The sequence below is a fragment of the Cibotium barometz genome, chromosome 36, assembly GCF_041138505.1.
Source record: "Cibotium barometz isolate CiBa-2024 chromosome 36, ASM4113850v1, whole genome shotgun sequence".
In the NCBI taxonomy this organism is placed as follows: Eukaryota; Viridiplantae; Streptophyta; class Polypodiopsida; order Cyatheales; family Cibotiaceae; genus Cibotium; species Cibotium barometz.
The window spans coordinates 8,774,756-8,788,340 of NC_141081.1; the positions used below are offsets into that span (position 1 = coordinate 8,774,756).

General features: G+C 40.7%; 1 protein-coding gene across 1 annotated transcript in view; it reads right to left on the reverse strand.

Moving 5' to 3' along the window:
- Positions 1-548: 548 nt before the first annotated feature.
- LOC147617457 (cholesterol 16,22-dihydroxylase CYP90G4-like) overlaps positions 549-13,585 on the reverse strand; it is a 197,297-nt gene continuing 184,260 nt past the window's right edge. Inside the window, exons 3-6 of the mRNA XM_086775440.1 lie at positions 1,543-1,695; positions 833-925; positions 670-741; positions 549-572 (exon numbers count right to left, since the gene is read on the reverse strand). Of these exons, the coding sequence (XP_086631566.1) occupies positions 549-572; positions 670-741; positions 833-925; positions 1,543-1,695 (342 nt within the window). The remainder of the gene's footprint in view (positions 573-669; positions 742-832; positions 926-1,542; positions 1,696-13,585) is intronic.

Here is a 13,585-nt window from a genome sequence, read left to right on the forward strand (position 1 = left end):
TTTGTTTGAAATCATCCCAGGTGAGCTTCTCGTTGTCTTTCTTGCTTTTCCGAATGAGGGAGTGCTCTCTCTGCAAATGCGAGATTACTGACCGTGAATTAAATCAACTAATTACCCAACCTTAAATTTCAGCCCCAAATAAACACGTAAACTGACCCTGAATTAAATCAACTAACTACCCAAATATTAAATTTCAGCCACAAATAAACACGTAAACTAAGTACCCTGAATTAAATCAACTAATTCCCCAAACATTCATCACTATCTTTTCAAAATGTCTAAATAGGGTCAGATATTGTGTATTTTTGCATGCGTGTGCATACAGCACACATGTACATTCATCATACATGCGGATGTATGTAAACATGGTATGTACACATGCGCACATTGTCATACGCATGCACACATGCAAGTGCGCGTGTATTCATTATATACAAATGCACATGTATGCGCATGCATGCATGTGTGTGTGTGTGTGTGTGTGCGCGCATGCGTGTGTTCATCTTACATACGCATGCACGCATATGTGTGCACATAACACATACAGTTTAGTACAGCCAGTTGAAGTCGCACTAAATGCCAAAAGAAAAAAAAACACTGATCAGATGAGGCAATTACACAATTTATGTACTGATTAACATAAGGTTTAGAGGAAAGAGAACTAATTACCTGGAGCTCATCTACAACATGGGCATTCTCTGAGAGAAACTTGATCACATTGGTGAGTAGAATACTGGTAGTCTCAAAGCCACCCAATACCAAGAAGAAAATGAACTCCACAATCTCTTGTTCACTAAAATGCTTCCTGCATTCATCCGTCTCCTTCAATAACACATCCGTAAAATCCAATGGCTCTGCCCTCGGGAGGCTCCTTTTTTCTCAGCCTGATGATATTTTTGAATATAGAAATAATCCTCTCACGAGCCTGCCATAAATGAAGAAATCATTTAAAAAGATAGTATATCCTCATATATACTCTCATGTACGTACATATGCGCATGCATGTAAATAGGCCATCATAAAATCACGCCACACATGCAATGTCTCCAGCTCAGTGTATGTGGGGACATGTCGCATGCACGTGCAATGTCTCCTCAACGTATGTGACATACATGCCAGCGCTATGATTGCATGACGTATGTATAGTTTGTATATTTCTTGTACAGAAGTGCGTATATATGTTTGATGGTGAGCACGCATGCACATTATAGCCATAAATTGCACACGGGAAACATTGTGTGAGATGAGTGCACATCTCAACTCCCCGTACGCACATCCACATGCATGGATGTTATGTCTTGATGTAGGTGAGCAAGTATGAGTGGTACGTGTGTTATGTGCATGTTTACACAAAAGCATGTATGTGTGCATCAACGCATGCATGCAGCTACATTCGTAGGAACATGTACGTACATATTTGTGAATGTATGTACACGTGTATATGTGTAAGCATGTATCTGTGTAGATGTATGAATATATGTACATACATGCATGTGTAAAATTTAATGCATGCAGTACGATGGCATGAGAATCCATTAGTACCTTGAGCACTTTGTTGTATGTGGTTCCTGGCAGATCAATAGGAACTGAGGAGTAGCCAGTCATTAGAAAGAGATAATCCCTCATTAGCTTCAGAGTGTTGGGATCTTCGGCTTCCAAACTGAGGAGACTCTTGACAATGTAGGTAAAGATGAACTGGGCACACGGTTGATTCCATTATTGAGAGAGAGATGAGGATTAATTACTTACTAATCCGTCATGCCGAAAGTAAGATTAGCTTAATGAAAGTAGGCTGAAATGTTTTTTCTTTTTTTTGGGAACAATAGTTATGTTTCATGTGTTGAAAATACAAGTGAATAGGGTGTGTGTGGGAACAAGCTCTTGGATAGAGGCTGTAAAAGAGGAGATGTAATTGTGAAAGAACTTGTAGATTATCTAGCTTATGGTTTTTTGCAGGAAATACCTTTGAACAAAGATAAAATGTGGCGGCTTATCAAGCTTACTGCACCTTATCAACAACTGATTGCGGGAGAACTATACAAGCTAGGAAAAGATAATGTGCTTAGAAGATGCGTTTCTAGATAAGATGAGTTCATCTCACCATATTAGAAGAAGCTCATTCAGGGATAGCAGGGCAGACATTTTGCTGGAGAAATCACACAAAAAGTGCTTTAAGCAGGACTATGGTGACCTACGTTATTCGGAGATACCATAGAATTTGTCAAAAGATGCAAAGAATGTCAATGTTTTGCTATCCCATAGTAAAAGGACAAGATGCCGCTTGCCCCTATTATTGTAAGACAATCATTCGAGAAATGGGAATAGATTTTGTTGGACCTATTAGTCCAGCGGCACATCCATCCCAAGTGATCCTGGCCACCACGGACTATTTCACAAAATGGGCAGAAGCCGGAGCCTCAAAGAGAGCTGATGCATGGACAACAGCAAAAGTTTTATACGAGCAAATTATCTCGAGGTTCGACTACCCATTAGAATTAGTTAGTGATCGCGGCTTACATTTTATTAATGAGGTGATTGATCATTTACTTGCAGGATTCTTAGTGGTCCATCAAAAATTGTCACCTTATTATCCACAGACTAATCGTTAAGCAGAGAGTACAAACAAAATTTTGTGTACTATCTTGACAAAAACCTTGGAAGCAAGTCGAACAGACCGGGAACATTAGCTGATTGCAACCCTATGGGCATATCAAACCTCTTATAAGGTAGTGACAGGATACACTCCCTTCCGTCTAGCTTATGGTGTTGAAGCAGTTATGCCCATGGAATACTTAGTCCCAAGCTTAAGGATTGCCATCCAAGAACATCTGACGGAGAATGCATTAGCTAAAAGGCTAATTGACTTAGAGAAGCGTGATGAGACTAGGCTGATAGCATCACATGGACTCATAGTCAAAAAAACTACGCAGGAAACATTGGCTCGACAAAAATCTAAAGCAAAAAGAATTAGAAACGGGGGACCTTGTCCTCATATATGGTCTCAAAAGCACCAAGAAAAAGAAACTCAAATACCGAGGATTGGGACCATTCCGAGTATCACGAAGATCATACCTCAGGAGGGGTCTATTCAAATTGATACGATTGACGGCATACATATGGAGGGTTATGTCAATGGAAGTAAATTTAAAAAATATTTTGAACGACTGACCCAAGAAATACTTTGCAAGAACATCTCTTAAAACAATAGAAATAGCTTGCAAAGGAAAAAATCTAGCAGGCTCAAGAAGAAGCTAAGGCTAGGGAGGCCAAAGCCAAACAATTACTACATAATAGACTGATACATGTCAACATGGCTTTTGTGACTCACTTGGATGAAGATGAACTAAACATTGAGCCAAGCACGACTCAAGGTGGGACCTACTACAGCTAAAGGCCATGCAACAATCATTGCATTAATAGATACGGGGTCAAGTCATAACTTGATCTCATATGAAACCTGGCTAGCATCAGATAGACCACACCTTAAACCCACTGATGCAAGTACATAGTGTTCACTTGATAACTACGAGAGCTGAGGGATTTTTAAATGTTAACATCTCCATTAGAAATAATTCCTTGGTCGGGAAGGTGTTTATCATATCTGCAAGTTCCATGGAAGAAGAAATGATTCTAGGATGATCCTGGATCTGTGCAAGTAAATAAAATATCCAATGGGAAGAAAGGACAGCGTTGTTACGCATGGGCGACAAGGTCATGTCTGTACCCTTATGGAGCTTGACAAACAAGGGAAACACATCATAACTGATGAACAAACAACACCGAGTGCAGTGGCAACACCTCATAAAATAGAATCAACATCAGTTCCACGAAGCTTGCACACATAATACCTAACATCTAAGGGTACACAGAAGTGGGTGTCCAAGATTCAACTTAAAAATCAACTCAACAAAAAGGACACCATGAATGATATGGGGACCACAAGAAGAATCTACAAAAAAAATCAAAAGTTAGACCTTGCAGACACAAACAGATTGGCAGGACTCCAAGCACCCTAATGGACCTCAAAGGTTCCATAAACAATGGGTCCAAAAGGACTTATTGCAAGCACAAGGATACTACCAAGGTAATACGGCAATATGGGTACCCAAACCCACTCACTGGCCAATACCACAAGCAGTTCAAGTCATAAAAAAGAGGGTAGTAAGAGCATACAACATCAACTCCTAAAGCAAGAACCTCGCCAACCCTTGTATGGAGGAAAAAGACAACTCAATCAAATGGGCTAGGAATTGCCAAAGCAACAAAAGTACCCACTCCGATTACAAAATTGAACAAGGAACCTAAAGATAAAAACAAAGAAGTTCAGCACATATAGAAGCCCTCCACCACAAGGCACAATGATAACATTGTTCAGTTGGGTGGAAGGAACAATAAAAAAACTCCCACATAGAGCTAAAACGATTGCATCAACAAATGCCCCGAAGTGCCCAGGTGACCCCTTGGTTCTCGTGGGGCAATAAAGTAGAAGGGTGTCCAATGGTTGCACAGTGGATACGAGGTAAGCAAGGTATCATTCACTCATCATGTGCCTGTTTGACTGCTTGAGCATGAAGGAAAAAGTGACAAGGTATCAATCTTATGCATTCAAACTTTGAAAAGGTTCACACCATGAAGAAATTCACAAACATTCACGTCGTGAAAAATTCAAAAAATGTTCACGCCATGAACAAATTCACAAAGGTTCATGTCGTGAAAATTTCAAAAAACGTTCACGCCGTGAACAAATTCACAAAGGTTCACACCATAAAAAATTCAAAAAATGTTCACTTCATGAAATAGTAATTTCCACAGGCCAATCAAGCAATGCCACGTGGTGTTCTTCATTAAGGGAGCCGCTGTGCATTGAATCTTTGATTGCGCATCGCTTCCGTTTGCATCTCCCGACTCGCCATCCCTAGATTTTGACCTTTTCGACTATCTCCTTTCGAGATGTCGTCCTCAGAGTCAGAAGCTCTCGAGACCTCAGCTCTGCAACTCAAGCCAGCACCATTGGATCCCCAACAAGTCAGAGAAAGAGGCTAGCACAATGCCCAAAGATGAAATTTTTGGGCCCTTATGCCCAAGCCTTCCATGGGGCCATCATTAGGAAAGAAGCTCTCATGGCCCATGGAAAGGTAGCCCTCCAGTACCATAGCCGACAATGCCTCCAAATTCTAGAGGAGGCCGAAGTCAAAGCAAAACTGGACAAGGTTGGTCTGGGGAAGATGGCACAAATACTCCCAACACAAGAAGTATCGACATAGAACTCTACGCAGAATACCTTAAGACCTATGACAAGGGCACCAAAAGGGGAACCGTCACCAAAGCGGACGTCACTTCCGAGCAACTTCTCATCACAAAAGATCTCATACGGGATGCTCTGTAACTTCCGCCCACATTCAAGGTCCATGCACAAGCCATTGACAAAATGCCTCTGGATGCAATTCTCAAGAAAAATTCTTACAACTCAAATGGTGCAGAGTATAAAAACATCCAGGATGAGGCTACAGAAAAAGCTTGTAGGGCCATGTCCTTGATGGTATAGGTGAAGCCCATGGACAGATACAAACAGGGTCACCTTGAACAAGATTGCAAAAGCACATGAGGAGAAAGAAGAAGAATGGGCATACTATGTCCATAAGGAGATGGAGAACTACTTAAAATCCTACCAATCCAAAATCTGTAACCCATACCTACTTACACAGGTTCTCAATCATGTAGCAAAAAGGCCTCTCAAAGAGCCCAAACCAGAGGAGCATATGTAGTTGGCACTACTATACCAGACCAACCCAAATTAACAGCTGTAGATATGCAAGAAGGGCAGTCTATCTTGTTGATGGAGACCCAAGAAATCATGAAGTAGATCAAGAAGGGGTGAAAGAAGAGAACAGATAAGAAGATGAGGGGAGTGCTTCCAGATATAGCTGTTGAGTCACAGAGATTAGAGGCGAAAGTGGCCTAGGAAATTTGCACATACCAAGAGGCGCTGTAAGGAGACCCGCTGAAGATACCCAAACAAGGAGTAAGAGTTGTTTTCTGAATTCGGGCATGGATCTAGTTGATTGACCTTACTGGTCCTCATCGGATGAGTCCATGGCTCTTTTATATGGATCTGTTGGTTGATCTTGCTGATCTCCGACAGAGATTCCATTTTGATTTTTATAAGAATATATTACTGGGTATTATGAGCTACGAACTATTGAAAAGGTCCCTGAGTGGTCAGGTGGTGAGCGTTCTGGTTGCCAATGATGCCATAAGTACATCGATGAAGGAAAAATTGGAAATTAGGATTCAACTAGACATTTTGGAGGAAATAATGTTATTTCGACGCTTATTTCCATGCGTGTTTCGACGAGTATTTTGATGCTTATTTCCATGCATGTTTTGACGAGTATTTCGACGCTCGTTTCGATGCATATATCGACAATGCGACTAGACGCGGAAACTAAGCATTGAAAAACAATGATTCTCTTGCAGTGTCGTCAATGATACCTTCTCTTAATTGTTGAAGAATGTCATTCTCGCCAATAGTGATTGTTGAAATTCCCTTATCATTGAATTTGACTACAATTCCAATTAGAAGAGAAAATTACATTTTTCTCTTCCTTTCTATCCCATCCTTCATTGAGGATTTCAATCGTATCTCTCTCCTGCATGTTTTCACATACAACCATTATCTTCATAACTTTTATTATTGACTTTGCAAAAAAATGAAATAAGCTCATATTTTGGTTTGTGTCGAGCAAGATCTTGTGGATAAGAGTCTTCAATACATCTTTTGTTGATCCCATGTCTGAATCCTTGGATTCTTTCTTTCCAACATGATATAAAATCGTTGGTGTGGCTGATCAACCACCCCTTTCACATTGTTAAGGGATTCCATGCATTTTCTACATCAAGTATGTTCTAGATTGTAATCATTTGGACATTTGAAGATGGCCTTCTAAATCATGTTTCCACATCAAGGAATGCAGGAGAGCAAATGAGAAATGGCATTTGGTAGTGATGAGAGTGCAAAAAAGTGATAAAATTGTGCGTATGTTGTTAAATGTGGCGAATGTGAGTTGAAAAGTATAGGTGGGAAATGTACATTTAAGCTTTAAATGCTGACAACATCTAACATACGAAAGGAAAAGAAAGAGAGAGAATGCCCATCTTGGTTCTTTTTTTAGAGCAAAGAAATCCGCCTATTTTCGTATTTTTTTTCTCATTTTTGTTGCATTTCTACGTTACGTAGGCTTGTTGCTCATTGGTTGGGAGTCTATTTTTCTTTTTGCTAAAAGGCCCAAGAATGAGTCCCGTTTTTCCCTAATGTGGGATCGGTTAGTACTATATCCCCCCGGAGGATTACCATTATGATTGTGGGGTTGGAATCTCTTTCTGGGGTATATTGTTTTGGCGAGCATTTTTGAGCGAGTGCTTTTTGGTGTTAAGGCGAGCGGTTTCTCTCTCTACACTACTAAGTGTCTATCAGCTCTCTATGGTCTTCCTTGTTTTATGACTCATGGTGACAGTAGAGGAGAGGAGTGGATGGATACAAGAGCAATATACACATTGCAACTCATTTACAATTATCAATGCATATCAAGTTATAACTACCATTGCAACTTGTTTTTACAAAGTCACCATATTATGATCTTAAACTTCCATTTTATATTCCCTAGAAAACTTACAAGGCCACAACATTACATGGCAAACACCTATGCCTTTTCCGTCTACCCTAGCTTGCGTAAAAGACCCCTGCCCCCTCCGCGCAATGAATTCTGGGGTGCTAGCAGCGGAAGTAGCACTTCTTGTATAGGGTAGAGCCTCTCACTCGAGGCCTCGCCCCACGGATATCCGAACAAGAGACTAATCCCTCGGTTTTCACAGATTCAGTTGTCTTTGAAACAATCTTTTAATGAAACCAGAGTATCACTGATCATAATCCTCCAAAATATCCAGCTTGAATTCTAATTTCCAATCATTTCTTCATCGGTGTACCTATGGCATCATTGGCAACCAAAACGCTCACCACTTGCTCACTCACGGGCATTTTCAATAACTCCTAGCTCATAGTACCCGGCAATATAATCACATAAGAAAATCTAGATGGACTCTCCGTTGAAGAACAGCAAGATCAACCAACAGATCCATATAAAAGAGACATGGACTCATCCGTGAGTGACCAGCAAGGACAATCAACCAGATCCATGCCCGAGTTCAGAAAACAACTCTAACACCTTGTTCCATTTTCTTCCTAGACGCACGCATGGGTATCTTCGGTGACCCAGAGCTCGAGCACTGTATGGTCAGCACCCTCTAGGCTCCTTCGCACAGCAGGTCACCTAGCGCTTCACTCATAGGCCGCTTCCTTGGTCCCTCATCCACTGTACCAAAAGCTCACCATTTAAATCCAACTGAGGATGGTCAAGACCTCAGCCGACCTTGCTACGCGAGATGTTCTCCATTGACTCTCGGTCAGCTGTTGCAACTTTGTCTTAAAAATCCATGCACCTCATAAAGAACAAAACCACAATAGAAAAATATACAATTAGGCCTGTGTTGCGGAAGATCATTTGGATAGTCTCGCAAGACAAGTTCTTTATGCATGTACACATGCTGAATCAAAACTTCTTTCACCGATATCTTTCCTCTGGTGATTTTAAAATCTCGTACTCTTCCCTTCCATGATGCCAAGAAAATGTTTTTTGTCTGGGGTCTCTTTCTTTTACTAGGTTGCATGAGCACCCATGCTCCTTTCGAAACAGTAAACCTTTCCCAAGTTCCTTCCGTTTTGACTGTACTTGAATTCTCTACCGAAGAAATAGAAGAAGCAGGTCGACGGGGTAAGGATGTGTGGTATAATTCTGCCTTCATAGCATTATCATCCACAGAGCGTCTTCCACAAGAACGACCATAGTTTTTATTCACCATGGATACCTTGTGAATCTGTAACCACAGCAAAGTAATGTAAACAAGATAACAAAGTGAAGTTTCAAGAAAGAGAAAGTGGGCAGACAGATAGTTGACAAGAAACATCTTACTCTAAGCCAAACAGGATCAAGGGAGCAGTTTTGGAAAAGAAGAGGTTGCTGCACAATGAGACAGTGGTGTAGAATGGTAGACCTTTCGAAGGAAAGGCAGCACAACAATTTAAAGTTCAAAGGGAGGTGGAAGCGGGAAGGCCCTTGTCAGAGAAAATGTCAGACTAGATTCTATCTTCATGTCCAAAGATCTTGTGAGAATAAAAAACCAATCTCCACATTAATGTAGCACGCTTGTACCTACATAAAATATTGTTTCTTTTATCTATTTTCTTTTATTTTTGTGAATTTCCAACGTTACATTGGCCCTCTGTTCATTGGTTGAGAGCTTATTTTTCCAAACCGTAAAAGGCCCCAAAATGAGCTCCCTTTTTCCCTAATGAGGATTCAACCGGAGATTTTGAGGATTATGATCAGTGACACTATGGTTTCATTAAATGATTGTTTTAAAGATAGCTGAATCTGTGAAAAAGGCAATTTCATATTGGGTGTGTAAGTGGTGTGATTGACATTAAATTTGCAAGAATATCCGGCTAGGGGACCTGGGAACTCTTTTCCCTAGTACCCGGGACAAAACCTAACCAAATTCCTAATTGGATCCCATCACTACAGTGGTTGGGCAGTTGGCTAACCCATGGGACTGGATGGGGTTAGGCTAGACTGATGGATCCGTAAAATGATACTCAATTCTGTTATAGTACGATAGATGAAGTAAATCTCGGATAGTAATTGTTCTATGGAAAAAGAATCAACGGTTGTGCCTCTCGATGGGGAAAAAAGCGTTGGTTTCTATGATCCAAGTGCAAGTTTATTTCTTGATCTTACCAAGTGACTCGTAAGTTCGGTCGGATCGGTTTGGTCCGTAATGACTCTGACTACGTTAGAGTACAACTATCCTGGAGGAATCGCCCGTGCTTTCCAGTAGGGGAAGTTTTTCTGGGTTCGGTTTTGAAGAACCAAGGGATTAGTCTCTTGACCAGATATCCGTGGGGGCGAGGCCCCGAGTGAGGGATCCTACCCCGTGCAAGAAGTATTACTTCCGCTCTGCTAGCACCCCCGAATCCATTGCACAGAGAGGGTAGGGATCTTTCATCATCAGGAGATGATCAATCAATCTTAAGTCCTCCCGAAGTGGAAGAGAATCTCTCTGTGCCAATTAAGTTGTCCCAAATGTTCATAGCCACATTTGTTATGATGTGCATTGGATCTAGAAGATGATCGATTTTTAGCTTTTTCCAATACGGAAGGTGAAAGAAGATTGAGTACCTTGTCTCGTTGGTGGCATTTGGCTTGATCCTTCCAAGTTCCCACACCACTTCCCAATCACCTACTATTAGAGGATATGGGGGAACTCCCTTTTTAGATGGAATAAACTTCTCATGATCATATGGAACAATTTGATTAAGTACCTTGTCATTCTTAGTGGTCTCCACACAACTTCCCAATCACTTGTAGAGGATGTGGGTGAAATCCTTTTGTAGATGGAATAAACTTCTCATGATCATATGAAAGAAATCGATCATGGTTTTCATACATTGCATAGTCTATGCATATTACTCATATATGCATAGAGTATGCATGCTTTTGTGAATACTCTCTATGTTGCCTTTATGCATAGAGCATGCATGCATATTGATTTTAGGCATAGAGTATGCATATCCTTAATGCTCTATAATATGGATGCTCTATGGATTAACCTTAGAATTTCTTTCATGTTACCTCATTTTCTTGTTATCCCCATGCATGCAAATCTACTGAAAATAGTAGCTTGCCACCACAAATTACATTATGCATCAAACTGAGCCCTATAATCATCCATGGCATCCTCGTTTGAGAGTGATCTTTGGCATAGAGAATCTCACCAAATAGTAGTCCACCTGCTCGTCATGTCATCGGTGGGAAATGATAGCAAAGACATCATTCATGGTCAATAAATATGTAAGCTCGTCATAGTCCACTGGAAACATGGCACTAACGTCACGTGCCATAGGTACATCATGCATCGGATTCTCATGTGTGTTATCACTCACTCGCTCTAAGGATATATCCATGATGCAAAAATGACACACTAGTCACCTCAATCACAATCTATTAATGCTTCATAGAGGTAAGCAAACTGTCGTGAAGATAGTGGGGTCACTTGCGAGAGGTTCTCCGAATGGAGTGAAAGCCCAAAGTACTTGAAACTATAATAAAAGCTTAGTCTAAGGCACATCTCTTCACTCATACCCCTTCATATCCTATTATGTTTATGGAGTTATAACCGCTCTATTATCTTTGTAATGGACACACGACTTGTGAATGGATGAAGTAATATAGGAATTGTATGTACATCTTTGTGTAGTATTAATCTCTATCAGGGCTGTGGCCCTAACACTTTGGTGATCCCTGTTGTCTGTGAATGGACCTTGTAGATGAGGTTAGGACAAAGTGGTGGATTTCTGTGGCAATGAAGCAAAAAAAACAAGCAAGCGGTTGATTTTTCTATGATGAAGATGCTCACGAAGCATTGTGTGCAATCTGTGTTGTGTAATATCCGACGTGAGCCATGGTGTGGTGATGAAATGGGTGATGGTTTCTCCTTTAGTATTGTGGAAAATGCAGAAGGCACCAACATGATCGTCCTCCAGCATACTTCAAACGATAGCTGCGCTTCTGGTGTAATCTCTGGTGTACAATGTGATAGGGTGGTGGTTGCCACCTACAGTGCATCAAACTTGGTGAGAGATTCACACTACAATGTCTACCAACTCGGCAAGCCGACTTTGACAGTTTTGACAATTCCATCGAATGCAGAGGCAGCAATCGTTGGATGTTCCACTGCATTGTTGCTGACCACTAGCATCCAAAAATAATATCATTATAATCATCCGCTCGGATCTACTAGAGCAGATCCAAACTGGATCTGGAGCAATTTGTTGCTAATGGAAACTTCTGTATCCGGCCCTTCAGGCGGTCGAGCTTCTGGATCCAACTTCTTATCACCCTTAAAATCTACCTTTCACCATAAATAGAGCCAAAGATAATATCAATACTAGTCCAATCTAGCTCCATGGATCATCATCAAGCATCAATAAGATAGTATCATCGACTACTAGAAACTGGATTAAGAATCTGCACTATCTGCAACTGGAGTAGAAACTATAAGAAAGTCATCCTCTTTGGAAAAACCAAGGCCACTCTGATCATAAGGGTGTCCGTAAGACACATAAACATAAGAAGCCGTCGGATGTCAAGTACGAAAGCCTAACATTGCAGACACAGCCACCTTAGGTACCATGGAAAACCAAACCTCCAGACTACGAGGTGATATGCAATTAGAATCACTATCTGACACCAAAGCCTCCTTTGCGATGAATTTCTATTATCAACCATGCACTATCATCCTCCACTATCATAAGGGTGTCCGTAAGACACATAAACATAAGAAGCCATCGGATGTCAAGTATGGAAAGCTAGCATCGTAGGGCACAACCACCTTAGGTACCATGGAAAACCAAATCTCCAGACTACGAGGTGATATGCAATCAGAATCACTATCTGATACCAAAGCCTCCTTTGCTATATGAATTTCTATTCTAACTTGAGAGCTTTGTGTAATCGGCCATCACTAATAGAGTATGTATACTCTAGTGAATCATCATTATCTTGACCATCAACCAAACTCTTGCATCCATCTAATGTGAAGCTAGGGACATCCAAGGACGACTCCTCGCACTTTTGGCCTTCTTGGTTCTCCCATGCACTGTCATCCTCCACTATATCCATCCCACCATCCTTTGTATCAAGGTCACTCTCATCATCACTATCTGACTCTAAATTGCTCTCATAAGCTTCTTCTAATTCCTCTACTGCTGATTGCAAGGTTTCTATCCCCCTCAAACTCGAACAAGACTTACATCTACCCATGTCACGATAATCATAAGCATCATCCAATGTGTTGAAAAACTCTGATAATTTATCTCTAGGTTTCTCCAATTTTTAGATGAAGATGCTTTGCAGAAAGATTTAATGATCCATAAAACTCCTTTGCTAAATCAACCATGCACCAATATTTGCATTCACCTCCCTTGAGAAAAGGCTCACACGTATATTGGCATGCTTTAGTTTTATGATGCTTGTCTATGAAAATTTCACACCATTTTTTCTTTTTCTTTTGCCCCCTCACATTATCTAGGACACAATGATGAGAAATTAAGGCCCTTGTAGAGAGTGCACCACACTAATGCATACAGTAAGGAGAGCTTGGTGCTATATCAAGATCTAAGCAATCAACAACACTCGGTTACCTAGACTTCTCAACATCGCAATTAAATAATCATGCATCAAATTTGTATTATCAATTCTCTCATCCCCCCTTTATGAAAACGATTAGTGGATTTTATGCTTAAATTTGATAGTTGTTATTCATGATGTAACATTAATGAAATGAATTAGAAGAACCTCTTTGGTCCAAACTCGGATTTAAAAGAACGCATGCACGCATAGTGCCGTTAGAATGCATAGAATGCTAGACAGTTTGGATTGATGTGGGTTGTGCCAGATTTCAACCGGATGAT